The sequence below is a fragment of the Aulonocara sp. 'chitande type north' Nkhata Bay genome, linkage group LG18 (assembly GCF_057382095.1).
Source record: "Aulonocara sp. 'chitande type north' Nkhata Bay isolate Kocher_YH1m ecotype deep benthic linkage group LG18, A_spYH_male_GT1.1, whole genome shotgun sequence".
Classification (NCBI taxonomy): domain Eukaryota; kingdom Metazoa; phylum Chordata; class Actinopteri; order Cichliformes; family Cichlidae; genus Aulonocara; species Aulonocara sp. 'chitande type north' Nkhata Bay.
This window is the reverse complement of record NC_141361.1, coordinates 15,896,567-15,916,983: the sequence shown is the minus strand read 5'-3', so window position 1 is coordinate 15,916,983 and position 20,417 is coordinate 15,896,567. Positions and strand designations below refer to the sequence as shown.

Sequence of the window (20,417 nt, the reverse complement as noted above, 5' to 3'; positions counted from 1 at the left end):
CCGTTAGTTGGCTAACCTCCCTCCGTGCTACTTTGATCTTGCCCTCTAGCCTCCTTCTCCATGGAGGGTACTGCCCCTTGACGCTGTTCAACTTGAAATTAATGAAAAGGGAGAATCAGACTTCTGAATTGCTTTTGGCTCTGAGCTGTCAGTCACATGGAAAACTGGTTTATGGGGGATTTTTTTTTTTTTTGCTTCTTTTCATGTTGCTGAGAGACATGTTTGACATGACACACGTTATGTTATCACACATGCAAATGTCATTTTGTTATCAATGGTGTAGCTTCCCAAATCCTAGCTGTAGGCCTGCTTTGGTGGATTTTGTCATAAAAACATACTTGATGTGCAGTTCATTCATCTGCATTTTAATGAAGATGAGTCTATAAGAAGAATAACAGATAAAGAACTGGTGGCTCATCACTAAAAAGAAGTTCAACATTAATTCAAAAACTCCACATAGAGATATAACAGTGCTTCAGTATTGCATTTTGATAGTTTTTTGAAGATGTATAGCTCAGCAAAAAAAAAAGTATACAGATCAGTGAAAATGAAAGAAACAGTTCAAGAAAAATAGCTTTTATAGATAATGAGTAACGCAGTGTCATGGCATTTTCATTTGATGCAAGGTTATTGTTTTTCTTCTAAATTTCACAGTAGTTGAAAAAACAAACAAAAAAAGGATTACTAGGATTAACTTCAAAACTTCAAAACTTTCATTTAAGGCTTTGGTGATAGAGTGCTTCATACGTTCTTGTATACTATTGTATTTCAGCTGAAACACACAGGAAATCTTTTATACAGTTCTAAAAGGATGAGCAGACATACCTCAACAGAAATCTGGAGTATACTGAGAGTACACCGAGAGCGTCAAAGCACAGTGTCTAGCTTTCAAATAATGTAAGAATTAGTAATCTGTGACAGAACACTTGCAACAAGGCAGATAGTGCTTGCAAATAGAAATGTGTTTTATTTTATATACATATGCACAATACTGTATACAATTCTAATACGTTTGAAAGTCAGTATTTGGTATGGCCATGGTCATACCAAATACTGACTTGAGACATGGATCAAGCATCTCTCCCCTCTGGGGAGGCCAGTCCATGACTAATAGTGTTTCATTGTGTGGTTTTCAATCGAGGTATGTTTTTACTGCATTTGCAGTATGTTTAGGATCACTGCATTTCTGAACACTGAAAGTATTGACAATTTTATTTTTTGAGATGTTGCTACATAGTGGATGTGATGGTTCCTTTCTGCATTTATAATTACATCCAAGTCTGAAATATCTTCTTTTGTCCCCCAATTGTTTAGCTTCCTCAGTTTTTTTGCCATGCCAATATGTACCAAGTTTTCAGCCAATAGATCTTTGGGAATCACCTTGTCAGTGCCAATGAATATAAAACTGTGTTATATTTGGCATTTTTTGTAGATTCAACCTAAGAAATGTTGTACTTTTGCAACAGGCTGCTAGTAGCAAAGTGTGTGAATATGCAACTGTTAAATCTGTTCTTTGCTAAGTATCATGTGTGAATGAAACACCGGTTGGAGTTAAGTGTCATTTCGATGCCTGAATTATTTACAGGTTGGTGTTAAGTGGCTTAGCAAACAAACAAAGTTTCAAACAGGTAATGAATTAAAGAAAAAAGCCAACATGAAGTGTCTTACTGTTGTGTTTCCCTACCATGTGTCATGGGAACAGCTTCCCTGCCCCCTGGCCTTGATTTGATATCTTAAGTACTGCAAGAGGAAAAATATGTAACATTTATCCAAAACACAACTGCTCAACATGTTGGTCCCAAATCTCCCATAATTATTCAGATGATATCAGGTTATTACAAAGACCATAACATTTCCATCACAGCATTTTTGCACTTATTGAAAAATAATAGTGTCCCTCGTGGTCTAAGGATGAAGTTATTGTCTTGCACATGTCCTATCAAGTTAACTATATTTAATTATAGGATAAAAATGAACAGTCAAATAGACTTAGTATTGATTGGGTTTTTCCTTTATAAATCGTGTACACTGCAGTCTTGTTGCCTTTGCGCCATATATATTTCAACAGTGACATCTTTCGGCCACTGTGCGCGCTGCAGTCAACACTCCGGTTTCGGATACTATCTTCGAGGATATTTAAACCTCTTTTGCCTTGGTTGGGTGTCGTTTTGTTTTATTTAACTCTATATTTGTGTAAGTTACGGTGGAATAATTACCGAGTAAATTCAACACAAAGAGTGCTTTAAACGCTTGTTTTAAAGCGACAGTGGGTAAAGTAAAAACGTAAGCGAACGCAGCCCTCCCTCCCTTCCTTCCTGGGTCACATGCTAGTCGAGCCGGATCAGCTGACATCACCCAGCTTCTCTTTTTGATTCTCTTCCTCCTCCATCGACTGATAGCGCTTCGTAAAACTGCATTATATCGCTACCTGGGCTGTACTGGCATCAGATTTGAAATTTGGGCCAAGTAGATCTTGCTGATCCAGCAGGTTAACCCGGTGGGTAGATGCTACTAGAGTGGATGATGAACGGACACGCCATTCTTTACACGGGGGTCACTTTGGCCTTCTGGAGCACCATACTAATCGTTGGTAAGGTTTTATTTTACAGGAAAATGCCTAATAATAGCTAAATGAATGAATGAAAATATATATTTCATGTAATTTGCAGTAATGGTCGTGTATTTAATCGTTGTCTCTTCGTGACATTGTGATTTTTTTTTTTGGTATGTTTGACAGCTGTACTTCAGGACCCGTCTAAATACTGGGATAGTCGATAGGTTAGTTAGCATATGGAAAAAATGGTTTACTAATGCATGATAAGAGGGATACATGAAAACCCAATTCGTTGTTGAATGTATTTTTAAAAATCGCTGTGTGCTCATATTATATAAACAACACGGTTTAAGTTAGCATCTGGCTAGCATGCTGTTAGCTAAGGGTAGTTAGCTTACAGCGTACTCTCATAACAGAAATTTTCAGAGGTTTTAACGTTGGATGTTAGTGATTGTATTTTATTTTTATTAGTGTCACACCTTGTATGATTTGGAAATATTTTACCATGCTTGGATCGCTTTTCTTATTTTAGTTTGAAGTCGTCTGTTTGCGCCGTGCTAAGGTTAGCTGTCTAGGTGTTTGTGTGTCCAGCTGACTGTGCTGGGTAGGAACTACAGTGGTTTTCACGTGAGTGTGAGTGGTCACACCGAAGCTGCAGCTTCTTTTAGAACAGAAGTGTGACTGTGTTTCACGCAACCTGCAAAACGCAAGATTACTCATGCAGAAATACACACGGGTCGACTAAATGGCTCATCTTTAAAGTGTTACCGTGTTTTTCCCACATATGCCTAAAAATGACCGTCACTGTTTCCACAGGGATCTGCTACACTATATTTGACCTGGGATTCCGCTTTGATGTGGCATGGTAAGTATTCTTTGTACACAGCTGCTGTCTGGAGGTAAAGATTCATATATACTCTAAAATCATTAGTATCCGAGGGATAAAGTTAACGTGCCACACCATTTTTCTATAGGAAAGAGTTGTTGAAGGTAGGTTAAGAAGAGACGTGATGATCAGTTAGTAGCACTATGACTTAATGCTGAGGAAGAGCTGTACAGATGTTTGCTTTGTGACTGTTGATGGAGAATTATAGAGAAGGTCAGAGTGAGGTTCACTGTGGATCTCGAGAAAGCATATGATGGGATGCCAAGAGAGGAACTGTGTACTGCGTGAAGAAGTCAGGGTGGTGTAGAACATGTTTTAGGACAGCTAGACAGTGGTGAGGTGTGTCTGCTAGGAGTGACAGATGGCTAAGGTGGGATCAGGGATCCGCTCTGAGCTCCTCCTTGTCGCAGTGACAGATGAGATCAGACAAGAGTCTCTGCCGACTATGATGTTTGCATATGACATTGTGATGTGTAGTGAGAGTAGGTGGGGGTATGCTCTGGAGAGAAGAGGAATGAAGTTGAGTGGAAGCAATAGGGCTGGGCCATATTATACCGTTCACGGTAATACCGGTATAATGTTAGGCAACGATAGGAAAATGAAATATCGCGATAGAATGGGAGTAAAACGCGCATGCGCAGTGCCTTTGTTTTCATACGCACATGGCCGATTGTTGAGTGAAACAGATGAACCAGAATTGGTTTGTAAAAATGGTGCAACTTCCGTGATGTGGAACTGGTTTGGTGTTTGTCCGTCAGATACATGACAAAGCACCTTTTTTTGCAGAACATGCAAGCGGCCGTTGTTATTGTCATATTTGTCGGACTAAGATGCTCTTAAATCTGGGAGTAATCTGGGTCCTAAACTCCGAATTCATCAGGTCAAACAACACTGCAGCATCACTTAGAGTTAAAAACTGTCTAAATTCTTTCATCTTTAATAAAACGATCAGCATTGCTGCTTTACCAGGTGTAACTATAAAGTTTAACTTCCAGGCATCCATGAAAACAAAAGTTATTACATTTAACGGAGTTAGAAGTTAGCAGGAAGCTAGCGGAAGTTAGCTCGCTAGTTTCGCTAGTTACCTAAGCATGATATTGCATGTTCTGACTGAGAGATTTCTGAAAAAAATCAAACGTACAGCTCTGCTATCACTTCCAACATAAATGAAGACAGGAAACTAAACAGCAGTGACGTTTGTAGGGTTACTGAAGTTGGGCTAGCTGGTATATAATGATGTGCTACGTGATCGCTAGCGACACAGCTATGTTAGCATAACATAAACAGTGAAGCTGGAGGACGAACACTAACACTTTTCCACTTATAAAAGTTAACGTGAAGGTTCTTCATGGTTAGAAACAAATGCAATCGCATGGCAGGATGCTGTAAACGGACCAAACTTCAGTCAGGAGAACAACTGAGATAATCCATCCACAATACGAGGTTAGTCATTAATATACTGCAACAACATGGGAATAGAGCAGCTGCAGAGAATTCAACATTAATGAATCAAGGGTACAGAAGTGGAGGAAGCAAGAAGAATGAGTTTAATAAAGTTTGATTTATCTGACTGCTTTGTTTCGCTTAATGTGCCTTATAATCCCGTGCACCTTATGGTCCGAAAAATGCGTACTGCACACTGCAGTTTAATGTTGCAAAGCACCTCTTTTTAACCATATAACCATATTATACGTGGTTATGCTCAGGATATGTCAGCCCATTTCTACTGGAAATGCCTTTTGGTTAAACTTTCAGCAAGGAATTTGCATTTGCACTGTTAAATTTTTATAAAGCTTTAATGTACATAAAAACCAGCTTCTTGTTTAAGTGAAAATAAATGGAAGGTTGTCTTTTTGCGCTAGTAATGTTGTGGAGTTGTATTTTGTCTCGCATCAATTATATCGTCGGTTATATCTTCATCGCAAATTTTCAAATATATATCGTGATAAATATTTTTGGCCATATCACCCTGCTCTAGGAAGCAAGACAGAATACATGTGAGTGTGAGTGAATGAGAGGGAGATGGGTGTAACGCTGAAGAGGTAACAAAGGTCAATGAGTTTAAATACCTGGGGTCAACCATACAAAGCCAATGGAGTGTACACAAGAGAGGTGAAGAAGAGAATGCAGAAAGGAGGAGGGCAGGAGTGTCAGAGGTGATTTGTGACAGAAGGATAGCAGCACGAATGAAAGGGAAGATTTACAAGATGGTAGTAAGACTTTCAATGGTGTATGGTTTCAAGATGGTTTTCACTTAAAAAAAAAAAAAAGAAAAAAGACAGGTGGCAGAGTAGAAGATGTTAAGATTTTCATTGGGAGTGACCAGAATGGGCATGATTAGAAATGAGAGGACCAGCTCAGGTCAAGCAGTTTGGAGATGAAGTTAGAGAGGCAAGGCTGAGATGGTTTGAAAAAGGGGCAAATGGGGGGATATATTGCACAAAGGATGTTGACTATGTAGCTGCCAGGCAGGAGGAAAAGACGAAGATTTCATGGATGGAGACATGCAGAGGGCTGGTGTGACAGATGAGGGTCCTAGGGATAGGGTGAAATAGAGGCAGGTGATCCACCTAAATTGGGCAACTGAAAGAATTAAGAAAGTGATGATTTTTGACCTTGTTTGACATCTAGTCTGTTGTTTTAGTTATATTTTATAAGTGGTTCTACCAGGAAAAATATTATATTGACATTCTGGGTAATAAAAGTTATAAAACAGCACTGCCTTTCCCACATTGCACAATTGTAAATGTACAGAGACATGCCTTACAACATAAGCTAGTCTACGTTGCCTGTTTCCTCTTTGACAGATTCAGGGCCCGCCTTTTCCCTTTTTGCAGAGTGATAGTGAGGCACCAATCCGTTTCACTTGGCTGATCAGACATTTTCCAAGATAATTTGTATATGTTGAAAGTGAAAGTAACAGTGAATGTGTCACTGGAGACATTTTTGAGGTCTGTCTGTACTTTCCCCAAATAAATTTGGGATGTGAAAGAAACGCATGAAGTGGTTTCCATCTACTACTTGAAGAGGGCATAGCTTGGATTTATCCACTACAGGTATTTATTTTAACAGACTGTTGAGAAAAAGGTTAGAGTTTAAAACAGAGTGTACATCGTGTTTTTAAAAGGTATTGCAAACAATGATGTTGTTATAAAATTGAGGCTGAGTGAGCTTTACTTCTTTACTCGCAGGTTCCTGACAGAGACTTCTCCTTTCATGTGGGCCAATCTGGGCATTGGTTTGGCCATCTCGTTGTCTGTGGTGGGAGCTGCCTGGTAAGTAAGACTTCTTTAAGTGCATACTAGTATCCATGGCTGGCTATGTTTGATTACAAAACATGAGCATAATTTTACACAAAATGCCAAACTCTGTCAGTTGTCTTGTTTCAGCATAAGAGGAGTAAAAAAAAAAAAAAGTGCTGTTCCCTAAAACCTTTGACCTTACTTTTTAAAACAACAGGTGTAAATGTAGAACTGTAAAATCTGAAACTGTGTGAAGTGAAAAATAGATGTTTGGACAAGTTTCTTGTTTTGTATTCAGAGTTTTCGATTGTGAAATAATAAATTGCAGAAATTACACATAAAATACCACATTCACCTACTTACACAGCACTTTATTTTATGGACTTTGCACACCTATATATTTCACACACTAACATTGATCCGTTTTTTCGGGGCAGTTTGCGGTTCGTTATCTTAAAGAAGAATTCAAAATGTAGACTAGAAGACTCGGGAATCGAACCACAGATCTTCTGAGAACTCTAACCGAATTCCTTTAAAGCAGATTTGGCTGAACAGCTGCAGGTAAAGGCCAGCTACAGCCAGTTGTCTGTGGGGAAAAACCGCCACCTGCCGATCCACAGGTTCCTGGATTACAAAATGATTCCTGTGTTTGCTTAATAATTCTGATTTACACACTGAATAACTTATCTCTTCTGCATGATTGTCCTACACATTCCTGTCATTTGGAATTAATGAGAAATACATCGTCTTATTTGTTTTCACACATATTACCTACAAGTCTCTGGGCTGGCTGCTTATTTTGGATCAGTGTTCAGAAGATTTATTTTCATTTAATTGCCTACCTTGAGCTCCTTTTTATTGTTTAGTATTTTATCCCATTAAGTGCATTAGATGAAAAATGTGCTGCCACTGTGTGTTGAAACGGATCCTTTTTACCTTGTTTTTGCATCATTACAAGTCTCGAGTGCATTGAAAACCGTTTGGATCACAGAAGATGTGTATTTATACTACGTGTAAATGGGTCGTTTTAGAGTGAAGCTCAATAATGGTAGTCATTTAACTCATGCTGTGTTTTTATGCTTCTCCTGTTTCCATTTATACCAACTGTTGACTTTTCTGTAACATTAAAATGTTTTTGTAAGTGATGTTGTTTTTCTTTCCGCTTGTTTTCCTAGGGGGATCTACGTCACTGGCTCTAGCATTATTGGTGGTGGCGTCAAGGCTCCACGAATCAAAACCAAAAATTTGGTCAGGTAAGCCCCGTCAAAGAGAGCACTTGTCTGTTTTGTTCCCGTCAACAGCTGTACGTTGCTAAGAAGGGCATTCAGTGAATTATGGTTCCATCTAGCACCAGTAACATCAGTTTATTGCTGCAGGTCCAAAGCAGTGTTTTGCAGAGACGGTGACCCTTGCTTATTCTGTTTCTCCCCCCAGCATTATCTTCTGTGAAGCTGTTGCAATCTATGGAATCATCATGGCTATTGTCATCAGCAATATGGCCGAGGTAAGGAACACATTTTTGATGATTGAGGAAGCCTTTTTTTAAAAAATTCATAAATGATGCAAGGAAGCCTGCACAGAGGACAGCGACACCTTGAAATTAAGCTGCAGTTGTAAGAGACAAAAACAAGTGAAATGTCATTGTAGAGCCCGGAATAAGGATTCTGAAATGATTTATTTCGTCTTACAGAACTTCAGTGGAACGACTCCTGAGGCTATTGGGGCACGAAACTACCAAGCTGGTAAGAAAAGAGACTCCTGACTGAAATAGGAAAATCTCACCTTTAATTCTAGGGTTTTAAAAATAAATAATAATAATAACAATAATAGAATTTCAGCCCTGTTTATACATAGGCCCCCATTTTCAGAGGCTCAAAATTAACTGGACTGACAAGCAGTCAGTGCCCAGGTGAGGCCTGTGCCCTTTTAATTTCATGAAGGATTAGGAGGACAAAAGATCCAGAGTTGATTTCAGGTGTTGACTTTGTATTTGGTTGCTGTTTACTGGAGATCTCAATATTCTGTTCAAAGAGAATCTATGCAAGCGAGGGTGTCATCATTAGGCTGAAAACAACCCCAAGCCAAAATAAACCTGTCATAGATGGAAAATTTTAGTGGGCAAATCTGCAATCTGGTTGAGTCTTAAAATTGGTAAATGGACTGGGTCTTATATAGTGCTTTTCTACTCTACCTGAGCAGTTTAAGCGCTTTTACACAACTTGTTCATTCACCCAATCACACCATCTAACATTCACACACGCAATCATACTCTGATGGATGCATCTTAGAGCAACATAGGGTTAGTATCTTGCCCAAGGATTTTTGGCATGCAGACTGGAGCAGACTGGGATCGAACTTCTGGTTAGTAGGTGACCTGCTCTACCACCTGAGTTACAGCACTGAGCCCAATGCACTGACCAGCTCAACGAAGGTCTCACAAGAATGATCGCAGAATTATTTCCATGTTTAAGATAAATGTTTACTGGTGTTACAGTCTACAATCCAGGCATACCTTTATGAATGTACAGAGAGTTTACAACAAGGTGGAGGAACAGGAAGGTCAGAAAACAACTAAAAGAGTCTGCACAGTTCTGGGGGAAAAGAATTCGTTGTACAGATGAAACTAAGATGAAGGCCAATCAGATGAATGTGGTGGTGTGAAACGGCTCATGATCTGAAGCATATCACATTATCTGTCAAACAGTGTTATCAGTGTTACTGCATGGCCTCAGGTAACTAATACTTATTGATGATGTGACTGCTGATAGAAAAGCAGGATGAATTGTGAAGTGGACAGGTTTATACCCTCTTCTCAGATTCAGCCAAATACTTCAGAAGTGATTGAACAGAGCTTTAAAGTGCAAACAGATAATGACCCAAAGCAAACTGCAAAAGCACCTCAAGTTTATCAAAGAAAAGAAATGAGATATTCTTCAGTAGCACATGCTTGAGTTGTTCAGTACAAAACTGGATGCAGAGACCCACAAACGAGCAGCAACAAAAGGTGGCTTCTCAAGGGAGGTGATGTCCATCAGTTCCAGCCTTAATGAAGACGTTGCCTCCAACAGACTTTTATCAGAATATTACAAACCATCCTTATATTTAAAATGATAAAATGACAAAACTGTTAAAGTGGTCAAAAAATGTGTTAAACCCATGAATGAAAGCTGAAAGTCTGTACTTTAATGACATAGTGGTTGCTTGATTTGCTTGAAGTCCACTGTGGGGATGCACAGATTTGAAATTACTAAAACGTCTGGACGTGTACTGTTGAGAACAGTAAAGAAAAGATATTTGCTGCATTCACTAAATTATTTTTTTTTGAATAGTTTCACAAAATTTAACAGATACAGAAACCTAAATATGTTCACTAACTGTGAAGATGCTTCACAATAAACTCTTACAGGCTTATTTCAAGGTTCAAGGTTCAAGGTTCTTTATTTGTCACATGCATAGTTATACAAGTATAACACACAGTGAAATGTAGCCGGACACGCTCCTCGACATGTGCAAAAAAATTGGGGGGGGGTGTAGAGGAAGAACATTATATATATGTAGTATATACATTGGGTGAATGTGCAGTAGTAGCAGCAAGCAGGTGAATTCTGTACATTAATATGAATAGACATCTGACTATTTTACAGGATAGACAATATAAACATATTTAAAATTAAAGGAATTGAAATGTACATTGTGCCTTGGTTTAGTGTCTGGAAGAGTCCTGACTCAGTCAATTATAGATGATGTGAGAGGGCGGGTGTGTGTGTTTAGGGCACGGATGGCTTGGGGATAGAAGCTCCTCTTGAGTCTCTCTGTCCTTGCCTGGAAGATGCGGAACCTTCTACCAGATTGCAGAAGTTGGAACAGTTTGTTGCCAGGATGGGACGGGTCCTTCAGTATCTGCGCTGCTCTAGTCCGGCATCTCCTGGTGTAGGTGTCCTGAAGCAGGGGGAGAGCAATCCTGCAGCAGCGTTCTGCTGTACGGATCACTCTCTGGAGAGCTTTTTGGTCCTTCACACAGCTGTTCCCAAACCACGATGTCATGTTCTGTGTGAGGATGCTCTCCACAGCGCCTGTATAGAAAATCCTGAGGATCTTTGGAGAGACCCTGAACTTCCTCAGTTGTCGTAGGTGATACAGGCGCTGCCTAGCCTTTTGGGTCTGGACCTGAATGTGGGCAGCCCATGTCAGGTCTGAGGAGATGTGGACACCAAGATACTTGAAGGACTGCACCCTCTCCACTGGAGCTCCATTGATGATAATGGGCTTGTAGTCTCTGTGCTGACCCCTTCTGAAGTCCACCACCAGCTCCTTGGTCTTGCTGACGTTCAGCTGGAGGTGGTTGTCCTGGCACCACGATGCCAGATTCTTCACTTCATCCATGTAGGCCGCCTCATCGTTGTTGGAGATGGCACCCAACACCACTGTGTCGTCAGCAAACTTCACAATGGTGTTGGAGCCATGGGTGGCCACACAGTCTGAAGTGTAGAGGGAGTAGAGCAGTGGCGAGAGGACACATCCCTGAGGTGCTCCTGTGTTGATGGTGATGCTGTTGGAGAAGCACCTGCCCACCCTCACCACCTGAGTTCTGCCAGTGAGGAAGTCCAACACCCATGCACACAGACGGCTGTTAAGTCCCAGATCCCTCAGCTTTGTGAACAGTCTGCAGGGCACTATTGTGTTAAACGCTGAACTGTAATCAACAAACAGCATTCGCACATAGTTACCCTGTTTCTTGTCCACATGGCTGAGAGTGGTGTGTAGGACGTGGGCGATGGCATCCTCTGTGGATCTGTTGGATCTGTAGGCGAACTGCAGTGGATCTGTGGTGTCTGGGATGGAGGAGGAGATGATGTTCTTCAGCAGCCTCTCAAACACCTTCATTACTACCGAGGTCAGTGCAACTGGCCGGTAATCGTTCAGGGATGAGGGTTTGCTGTTCTTGGGCACAGGGATGATGGTGGATCTTTTGAAGCATGTGGGGACCACAGACTTCGCCAGGGACTCGTTGAAGATGTAAGTGAACACACTTGCTAGCTGGTCAGCACAGCAGCGCAGCAGACGGCCGGTGATGCCGTCTGGCCCCGCCGCTTTCCTTGTGTTCACTCTCCTCAGTGCCGCTCGGACGTCAGAATCAAACAGGGAGCATGAATCTCGTAGACGACTCCATTGTGAGTTACTCAGGTTGAACTGTGACTCATTTTGTTTTCTGTCCTATTAGGTTACTCCATGTTTGGAGCTGGTCTGACTGTGGGCTTTTCCAACCTCTTCTGTGGCATCTGTGTCGGCATCGTGGGCAGCGGAGCCGCTTTGGCAGATGCCCAGAACGCCAGCCTCTTCGTGAAGATCCTAATTGTGGAAATCTTTGGAAGTGCCATCGGCCTGTTTGGTGTCATTGTAGCTATTCTGCAGGTAAATACAGTTTTTTGCAAGCCTTTACCCTTCATCTTTTGCCTCACAGGAGAATAATGGCCACATAGCACAAACTGAAGTTTTTAATTTCACTTATTAATTATTTTAGGTCAGAAACTGTCAATCATCACAATCTTATCATTAAGCTTTATCGGTTTTAGCCTCGCTTTAATCTAAGCGAGGCTAAAACATCTTTTTCTAAATATGTGATAGAATTTCACGTTTTTTTAAAAAAAAAAAATTTATTTCAGTTTACAATTTTTTTTGCAAACTAAGTTTTTAGTTTAGTTTTGGTTTGTTATAACAATCTTTCCACAACATAGTTGTTTGGACAAAGGCCCAGATGTTGTTGCAGAGACTTAAAAATTATAACTCTTTACAGTAAATGTTTATTAAAAACTGCTTTTTGTTTCTCCTCAGACGTCGAAAGTAAAGATGGGTGACTAGAATGTGCATTCAAACGCTGAGAAGACAGACGCTGGAACAAAACAAAAAAGATCGATTATTGTGTAAATACATCGTAAATTATTTAAATGTCTCTATTTGCCTGGTATTTTTTTTTTTTTTTAACTATCATCCATACAAGAGTTGGTACACCCATGCCCTGCTCTTAATTCTTAAGGGAAGAAGGAAAGTTGAAGAAAACAGCATATTTTGCATTTCATACCTTTTTTTTTTTTTTTTTAAAATAAAGAAAAATGAGTGAACTCTGTGATGATTTAGCCTGATGAGCAGTAGAAGTAAACGGGGCAGTCTGAAGAGCGGCTAGACGGACAGATTCACTCTGCATTTAAGGAGAGGTTTACACCGATAACTGTTTAATTTGCATCATTTTTATCTGACCGCTCTTGTTGAATGGTAGTTAAAAATTAGACTGGAGTATTTGAAAAACTGTGTGTGTGCGTGTGTGTGTGTGCGTGTGTGCGCGCGCGCAGGACATGTGATCTTTTTTTCCTGTGAAGCATGAGGATGTTTGTCATTGTGTTTGTAGCCTGGTCTGTCAGATCTGTTTCCTTTTTTTTAAATCTGTTCTTTGCTGATAGGCTGATGGTCCTAACCCACACAGCAGCCATAATACAGTATTTATCAGGCTTCCTGATCACTAAGGTTGGGTGGCTCAATGGGAGGTCAAATTTGGTCAAATCACATATAGATTTCCTGCAGTCTTTAAAAATGTAATGTTGAGTCTTGCGGTCGTATCCGGCAGCCAGAACTTCCCAATTGACTTCACTTTTATTAGAGTCGTGATCCTTTCCTGTAGTTGGATATAGTGTTTGCTTGAAGTAAAACAAAAGAAGAAGCTTATTGCTGTCCTAGTCAGTTACTAGAAAGGAAAGTAAAATCTTTACCACCATTAATACCCAGTTTTACCTTTTCCTGTGGTATTACTGTCATTTAACAAGGGTCCAAATCTCTGACTCTGTTATATTTGCTGATTCATAATAATAAAACATCCAAATTTTGCAGCCAAATCTTCATTTCATTGAAACTTTTCTTTTGAATGTTAGTTTTGTCTTGTGTGAAAATGTCAACTCTTCTCATTTATGTTCAACATTCCTTAAAGTTTCATTCATTTATGTTTTAAATCTCAGTTGTCTGTGGGTAGATGTTGAAAAGCAGCCTTTTGGGTGGTGTAAATGATTATTTTCTAAGCTACCAGTAACATAAAATTGAGTTTAGCCTAAAATGAGAAAATGCTGTAATGGTGGTGTGTGTGTGTGTGTGTGTGTGTAAACATAGCTTGAAAACGTCTTATATTTTTGATCATCATTCCACAGAGCTGACAGACCATGGCTTTTTTGTGAATTGTCCTGTTTTTGGTTTTGGTTTCTTGAAATTTTCCCTCCACATACTCAAGAGTTCAAACACTGAAGTCTGGCCTCACAAAGGTGTCGGAGCAGTGAGATGGTCTTTGCTCTCATAAATGATAATAATCAGATGTGACTCCAAGATGCCTTTGGAGAACCAGGCTGTGTACCAAACCCCGGGCTTTCAGTGACTGTAGGTGGTACTGTGTGTACATTATGTTGATGTGATGGTGACTTGGAAAATAATTCATTTTTCAAAATTGTGTATAATAAAAACAGAATCAGATTTTTGTTTCTGCCTTCATAAATGTCCTTGAGGAAAATAAAATGAATCAATCGAGATCTCTGATGGCTTTTTCTGTGTTTGTCTTCATTAAATGTGAGCATATTGTCACCCAGGCCAATGAAAAGGCCGCTTTACTCTTTGCAGTTTGTACTTGTTTCCACTAGATGGCTCTGAAATCCACAGCATCTGCCTTGATAAAACAGCTGCTGAAAACTTTCTTGAGGAAATAGTTTTTTTTTTTGTCCTGTTAACGTCTCAGCTAAACATTAATATCCATCTTTCAGTTTGCGCAGTTGAAGAATAATGATTTCATCACAATGAAAGCCCTACAACCGTGGCGTAATATACTGTAATGTTTTAAACTTACAATCAGTTTGCTGACCTCTAAAATGTGCCCATCAAAGCTGATTTTGAAAATCTTCTCGGTAGTCTACCTCTGTTCCTGACATCTTCATCATCAACATATTTTGTCCAGTATATCCAATATCTCTCCCCAGCACATGTCCAAACCATCTCAGCTCTAAAAATGCCACCAAAGTCAAAAATAAATAAACAAAATAAAGCACGATTACAAGTATGTAGCAACATTTTAAATAGATCATGTGGTCAATTAAAGTGTTTGAACACCACAATTTAAGTGTCAAAAAGAAGTAAAAGTGAAAAAATAGAGAGAAAAAACAAACAAACAACAACAAAGCAACCCATTAAACTTTGGATGTTTAGAGTTAAAGATAATCTTGTAAAAGGTCTCAATTAGGCTAAACGCAAGTGGGGCGGAGTTAGCCTGCCTGTAATTGTCTAGCCTTTACAACACTTTATTTTGTTCTATTTAAAGCTTGGATTTACCAATATTTATACGGTCATACCGAACTTGTAGAAAATGGGTTTAAAACAAATTTAAAGGGATTTTAGAAATATATTATTATTTTTACTTTAAGTATCTGTCTCTCTGTAAATTTAAATGTAGACTTTATCACTTTTTTGAACTTCCCTTGTATTGGGTATCGTTCAAAAAAATCTTACAATTATTATTTTGCTCATGACTGCAGCATACTAATAATAATAGCTGGCAAAAGCTGGATACTAAATTATCAGCTCGCCTTGTATCAGGAAAAAAAAGCGAAGGAAAACCCGGAGCGCGCAGGCTTCCGTAGGCAGCAGGAGCGAAAGGACCTGCTTGCTGCCACATCCTGAGAGCATCCTTTCTCTGCTTTCTTAACATCATCATCAAAACACAGCGGGATGACGGGAAATCACGAGCAGAGCATCTCTCTTCTTCCCGGTTTGCGGTAGAATATCGTCAGCGCTTGCGTTAACGTTTGACTAGCGTAATGCTACAACATGAAGCTTTTTCCCTGATGAAGAGCAGACATAATAGCCAGTCTGTGGGAAAACAGTGTAGTTATCCCGAGCAGAGTCGAGCTGAGCTTCTAGCTTTTTGTGTTTTCTTTTGTCCCCCAGATTTTTCAAACTAAATGCTTATTGAGAGTTTAAAAAATATTTTTTATTATTTTTTCTCTCTCCCTCGGATGATGTGAACAGTTTGTAGTGTTCCAGCAGAGAAGATGCACAGATACAAGTATCCGCCTGACAACATCAAGGTAGGTGCTCCATCTGCTTTCTGGGATGCATTGTTTCATAAAGCATCGTACACACGCTTTTTCCTTTGTTGCTATTTGCACACTTAATTCCGCATAATTCCTGCAGCTTTTCAACATTTCACTGAGTTTGTGGATATTGTGGAAATATTCTCGCAATGCAATGCTCCTTACCCCTCTTTTGTTATCATGCACATTCCCACAAACCAGAAGCATCTTTACACCCGCCATACTAGGCTTCATTGAGCCTCCCATCACTGATCTTCTACAGTAAATGAACCATCTCAGCATACAGCATTCCTGTTTAGTTGGATGGGCTCCGGAGCTCTAAAAATCCACTCTGAAAGTGCAATTTTTCGCAGAATTGCTGGTGCTGTTATAATAACATATCCTGCACTGGCAGCGTTACACTAGGGGAATGTGAGTGAGGAAGAGGAGGAGGGGGTGTCTTCATAGCTTAACTAGACGTTTTACACAGAAGCACTGGACCTAGATTGTAATCCAGTCTGACATCTCTCTCATGTATGACACGGTGTCACTTTAGTGCTGCTGTTACAGACCGTATACTAGCCAATGAAGTACAAGTACCACAACTGCAGTATTTGTACTTTTTAGTACTTGTTTTGGTGCTGTATATTTAGGCTTTAGAAGTACTTATTTTTAAATCATGTTCAGTTTAGTGTACAAGTAACACATGTACTTGACCTCAGGGCTATTTTCATTAATTAATCTGCTATTTTATTCTTGGATAAACAACACGTTAAAATGTCAGAACGAAGTTAGATTTGTCAACCATGATTTCTTCACACCCAAAGTGCTGTTACATAATAAACATAATGTCTACTGAGTAAATAATTTACAAATATTTTATGTGTTATATTTTAAAAGAAAGCTTGAAAGTCACGTCATGCAGACAGTTTCCGCAAAGCTGTTTTGGCGGAGCACTTGTATACAGGGAGTGCAGAATTATTAGGCAAATGAGTATTTTGTCCACATCATCCTCTTCATGCATGTTGTCTTACTCCAAGCTGTATAGGATTGAAAGCCTAATACCAATTAAGCATATTAGGTGATGTGCATCTCTGTAATGAGAAGGGGTGTGGTCTAATGACATCAACACCCTATATCAGGCGTGCATAATTATTAGGCAACGTCCTTTCCTTTGGCAAAATGGGCCAAAAGAAGGACTTGACAGGCTCAGAAAAGTCAAAAATAGTGAGATATCTTGCAGAGGGATGCAGCAGTCTCAAAATTGCAAAGCTTCTGAAGCGTGATCATCGAACAATCAAGCGTTTCATTCAAAATAGTCAACAGGGTCGCAAGAAGCGTGTGGAAAAACCAAGGCGCAACATAACTGCCCATGAACTGAGAAAAGTCAAGCGTGCAGCTGCCAAGATGCCACTTGCCACCAGTTTGGCCATATTTCAGAGCTGCAACATCACTGGAGTGCCCAAAAGCACAAGGTGTGCAATACTCAGAGACATGGCCAAGGTAAGAAAGGCTGAAAGACGACCACCACTGAACAAGACACACAAGCTGAAACGTCAAGACTGGGCCAAGAAATATCTCAAGACTGGTTTTTCTAAGGTTTTATGGACTGATGAAATGAGAGTGAGTCTTGATGGGCCAGATGGATGGGCCCGTGGCTGGATTGGTAAAGGGCAGAGAGCTCCAGTCCGACTCAGACGCCAGCAAGGTGGAGGTGGAGTACTGGTTTGGGCTGGTATCATCAAAGATGAGCTTGTGGGGCCTTTTCGGGTTGAGGATGGAGTCAAGCTCAACTCCCAGTCCTACTGCCAGTTTCTGGAAGACACCTTCTTCAAGCAGTGGTACAGGAAGAAGTCTGCATCCTTCAAGAAAAACATGATTTTCATGCAGGACAATGCTCCATCACACGCGTCCAAGTACTCCACAGCGTGGCTGGCAAGAAAGGGTATAAAAGAAGAAAAACTAATGACATGGCCACCTTGTTCACCTGATCTGAACCCCATTGAGAACCTGTGGTCCATCATCAAATGTGAGATTTACAAGGAGAGAAAACAGTACACCTCTCTGAACAGTGCCTGGGAGGCTGTGGTTGCTGCTGCACGCAATGTTGATGGTGAACAGATCAAAACACTGACAGAATCCACGGATGGCAGGCTTTTGAGTGTCCTTGCAAAGAAAGGTGGCTATATTGGTCGCTGATTTGTTTTTGTTTTGTTTTTGAATGTCAGAAATTTGTGAATGTGGAGATGTTATATTGGTGTCACTGGTAAAAATAAATAATTGAAATGGGTATATATTTGTTTTTTGTTAAGTTGCCTAATAATTATGCACAGTAATAGTCACCTGCACACACAGATATCCCCCTAAAATAGCTAAAACTAAAAACAAACTAAAAACTACTTCCAAAAACATTCAGCTTTGATATTAATGAGTTTTTTGGGTTCATTGAGAACATGGTTGTTGTTCAATAATAAAATTATTCCTCAAAAATACAACTGCCCTTTGAGCAGTAGTTTCTCATTGTTTTGTGAAAGCATCTTTTGACCCTCGGAGTGAGCCTGTGACTTCACTCAAGGCTTATCTGATGGCAGAGAGGGGACTGTGGCACAGGGACGTTTAATTACACCGGACAGGGTTTTCTATGTCTCCACCCTCAGGATATGAAGATGTAAACAGCAGAGTAGTTATTTAGCAAATGTCAGAGATTAATCAAGAGGGTCAGCTTCTTTTTACTACTACAATATGAATATGAAGTATGCATTCATACAACTGGTTATTTTTTTGGTAGCAGGCATGTCTACTGCACACACACACACACACACACACACACACACACACACACACACACACACACCTACCTTAATCAGCAATGGGATAGCATTTCCTGTCCAATGGTGCGTCAGAAAGAACAAAGCGATCAGGTTCAACATGAGGTTGTTTTTTTTTCTTGAAACGCCTAAAAAACAAGAACATTTTGAGCCACTGTTTTACCAGGTTGATAAGTTAAAGTGAATTAATTTATTTGTCACAAACATAGGTAATGTACACATAATAATAAGTAGATTACTTTCTCAAACAGCTGACAAACAAATATCCTAATATCTAGAAAAATCAACCCTTTTGATTTCTTTATCCAGGCACACACAAAAGAGGGGGGAGGACTAAATCGTACTTGTATGTGTGTTGAATCAGCAGAAACTATATTAAGTAAGAAAATAAGCAATAACAATTATTTGCAAGCATCCCTGCCTGAGAGCATCATTCCACTGTATGGTGAGCTGTTACCTGCTGCTTGATTTTTGTGTTTTCCTTTTTATGTAAATAGACTTTTCTTTGATAAACTGATGCAGAAAAAGTTGCAAATTGATGCATAAAATTCACCTCAGCGCAGGAAATGAAGTGTGTGATGCTCAGACATCCCCACTTTTGTCAGCACCAGTTATTCATCATTAGTGGCTGAATAAGTCAGCTGAATAGGCAAAATGGAATTAAGTCCTAGCATTTGCTTGATAGTTTATACTTTCTAAAACCTTTTTTATGGTTTTACTACCTCTTTAGAGTTTTTTTTACAGGTGTAAAAACTATTAACGGGAAGATTAAAAAGATACATTTGCGATTGTTTAAATTGCCAGGTCCCAGATTTCGTCCGAATCTGTTCAACCTAAACAGGTGACATGGTGTCGACAGGTGATCGGATTTTCTTGTGTATCTGTTTCCTGAGTCCAGAGTAACATTTACTTTCAGACTCTTGCTTGATTTCTTATGTATATTTTATATATAAAAGGCATTTTTCTTTTCAGTCAAGAGCCTCTTGTTAGCCTCGCTGGCTGCGGCACGTTGCATCACTGTTACAGTGTTTGGATCAGCCTTGCGTAAACACTCCAAGTTTTTCTATTTTTTTTTATTTTTTAATGTCCCGTCCTGCGTAAAGGAATTTGCGTCTGTTTCCAGGAATGGACAATAAGCAGGTTACGCTGCCACAGATAAACTTAATCCTTACTGTCCCTTACAGAAACTCTACAGAATGAAGCAGTGAAGAGCGGGCAGCTTGTTTCACATTGGTAACCTCTGGTTCACTCGTTATCTTCACCTTTCCGATTCTGGCGACCTTAACAGCGACTGCTACTGATTCATTTTTCTGATCGCCCTTTCATGTTGGGATTTGTTGTCATGGGAACTAATCAGGCCATTCCTGAGTTGCCGAAGGGGGGAATTCAGAGTGTGTGGTGTCGTTTGTGGTCTATTTTTTTTTATCATTTTTTCTTTAGGGAGTAAAGTAAAGGTTAAGTTATCATCTTTAATTTATTATTAAGTATTATCTTCTGTTATATTCAGCCTGTGAGGACAGCACTGTTTGCACAAGTGTCCCTGTGGACTGAGAGGGTGTTAATATCATTAAATCACAGTGTCCTCAGTCTCAGATATGATCGCTGACCATATTTTTTTTTGCAGAGTTTCTTGCATTTCTTGTCATTTAATATACGGCACAAATTGCTCCGCTTAACCATGGGTGGACAGTGCTGCTGTTTCAGTGAACACTTTGACCTTTTAGGGAGGTGCTTGGCTGGTTGCTCGGCAACCTTACAAAAATGCTCTGGAACAAAAAATAATACTGCAATTAGAGATTAGCAAAGAAACGTTTG

General features: G+C 39.8%; 2 protein-coding genes across 2 annotated transcripts in view; both read left to right on the top strand.

Annotated features, from left to right (window-relative positions):
• Positions 1-2,128: 2,128 nt before the first annotated feature.
• Positions 2,129-14,244, top strand: atp6v0b (ATPase H+ transporting V0 subunit b). The gene is made up of 8 exons (XM_086271556.1): positions 2,129-2,590; positions 3,371-3,419; positions 6,632-6,715; positions 7,858-7,935; positions 8,117-8,186; positions 8,373-8,424; positions 11,904-12,094; positions 12,515-14,244. The coding sequence occupies exons 1-8, from the start codon at positions 2,506-2,508 to the stop codon at positions 12,539-12,541; spliced, it is 636 nt and encodes a 211-aa protein (XP_086127682.1). The 5' UTR covers positions 2,129-2,505; the 3' UTR covers positions 12,542-14,244.
• Positions 14,245-15,347: 1,103 nt separating this feature from the next.
• b4galt2 (UDP-Gal:betaGlcNAc beta 1,4- galactosyltransferase, polypeptide 2) overlaps positions 15,348-20,417 on the top strand; it is a 231,101-nt gene continuing 226,031 nt past the window's right edge. The window contains exon 1 of the mRNA XM_086273247.1: positions 15,348-15,789. The gene's annotated coding sequence lies outside the window, so the exon portion shown is untranslated. The remainder of the gene's footprint in view (positions 15,790-20,417) is intronic.

Excerpts from the sequence above, each read along its gene's own strand:
- atp6v0b (XM_086271556.1), top strand. The coding sequence starts at position 2,506 with ATGCTACTAGAGTGGATGATGAACGGACACGCCATTCTTTACACGGGG. Across the intron at positions 2,591-3,370 it reads GAGCACCATACTAATCGTTG|GGATCTGCTACACTATATTT; the intron begins GTAAGGTTTTAT and ends CTGTTTCCACAG. Across the intron at positions 8,187-8,372 it reads TCATCAGCAATATGGCCGAG|AACTTCAGTGGAACGACTCC; the intron begins GTAAGGAACACA and ends TTCGTCTTACAG.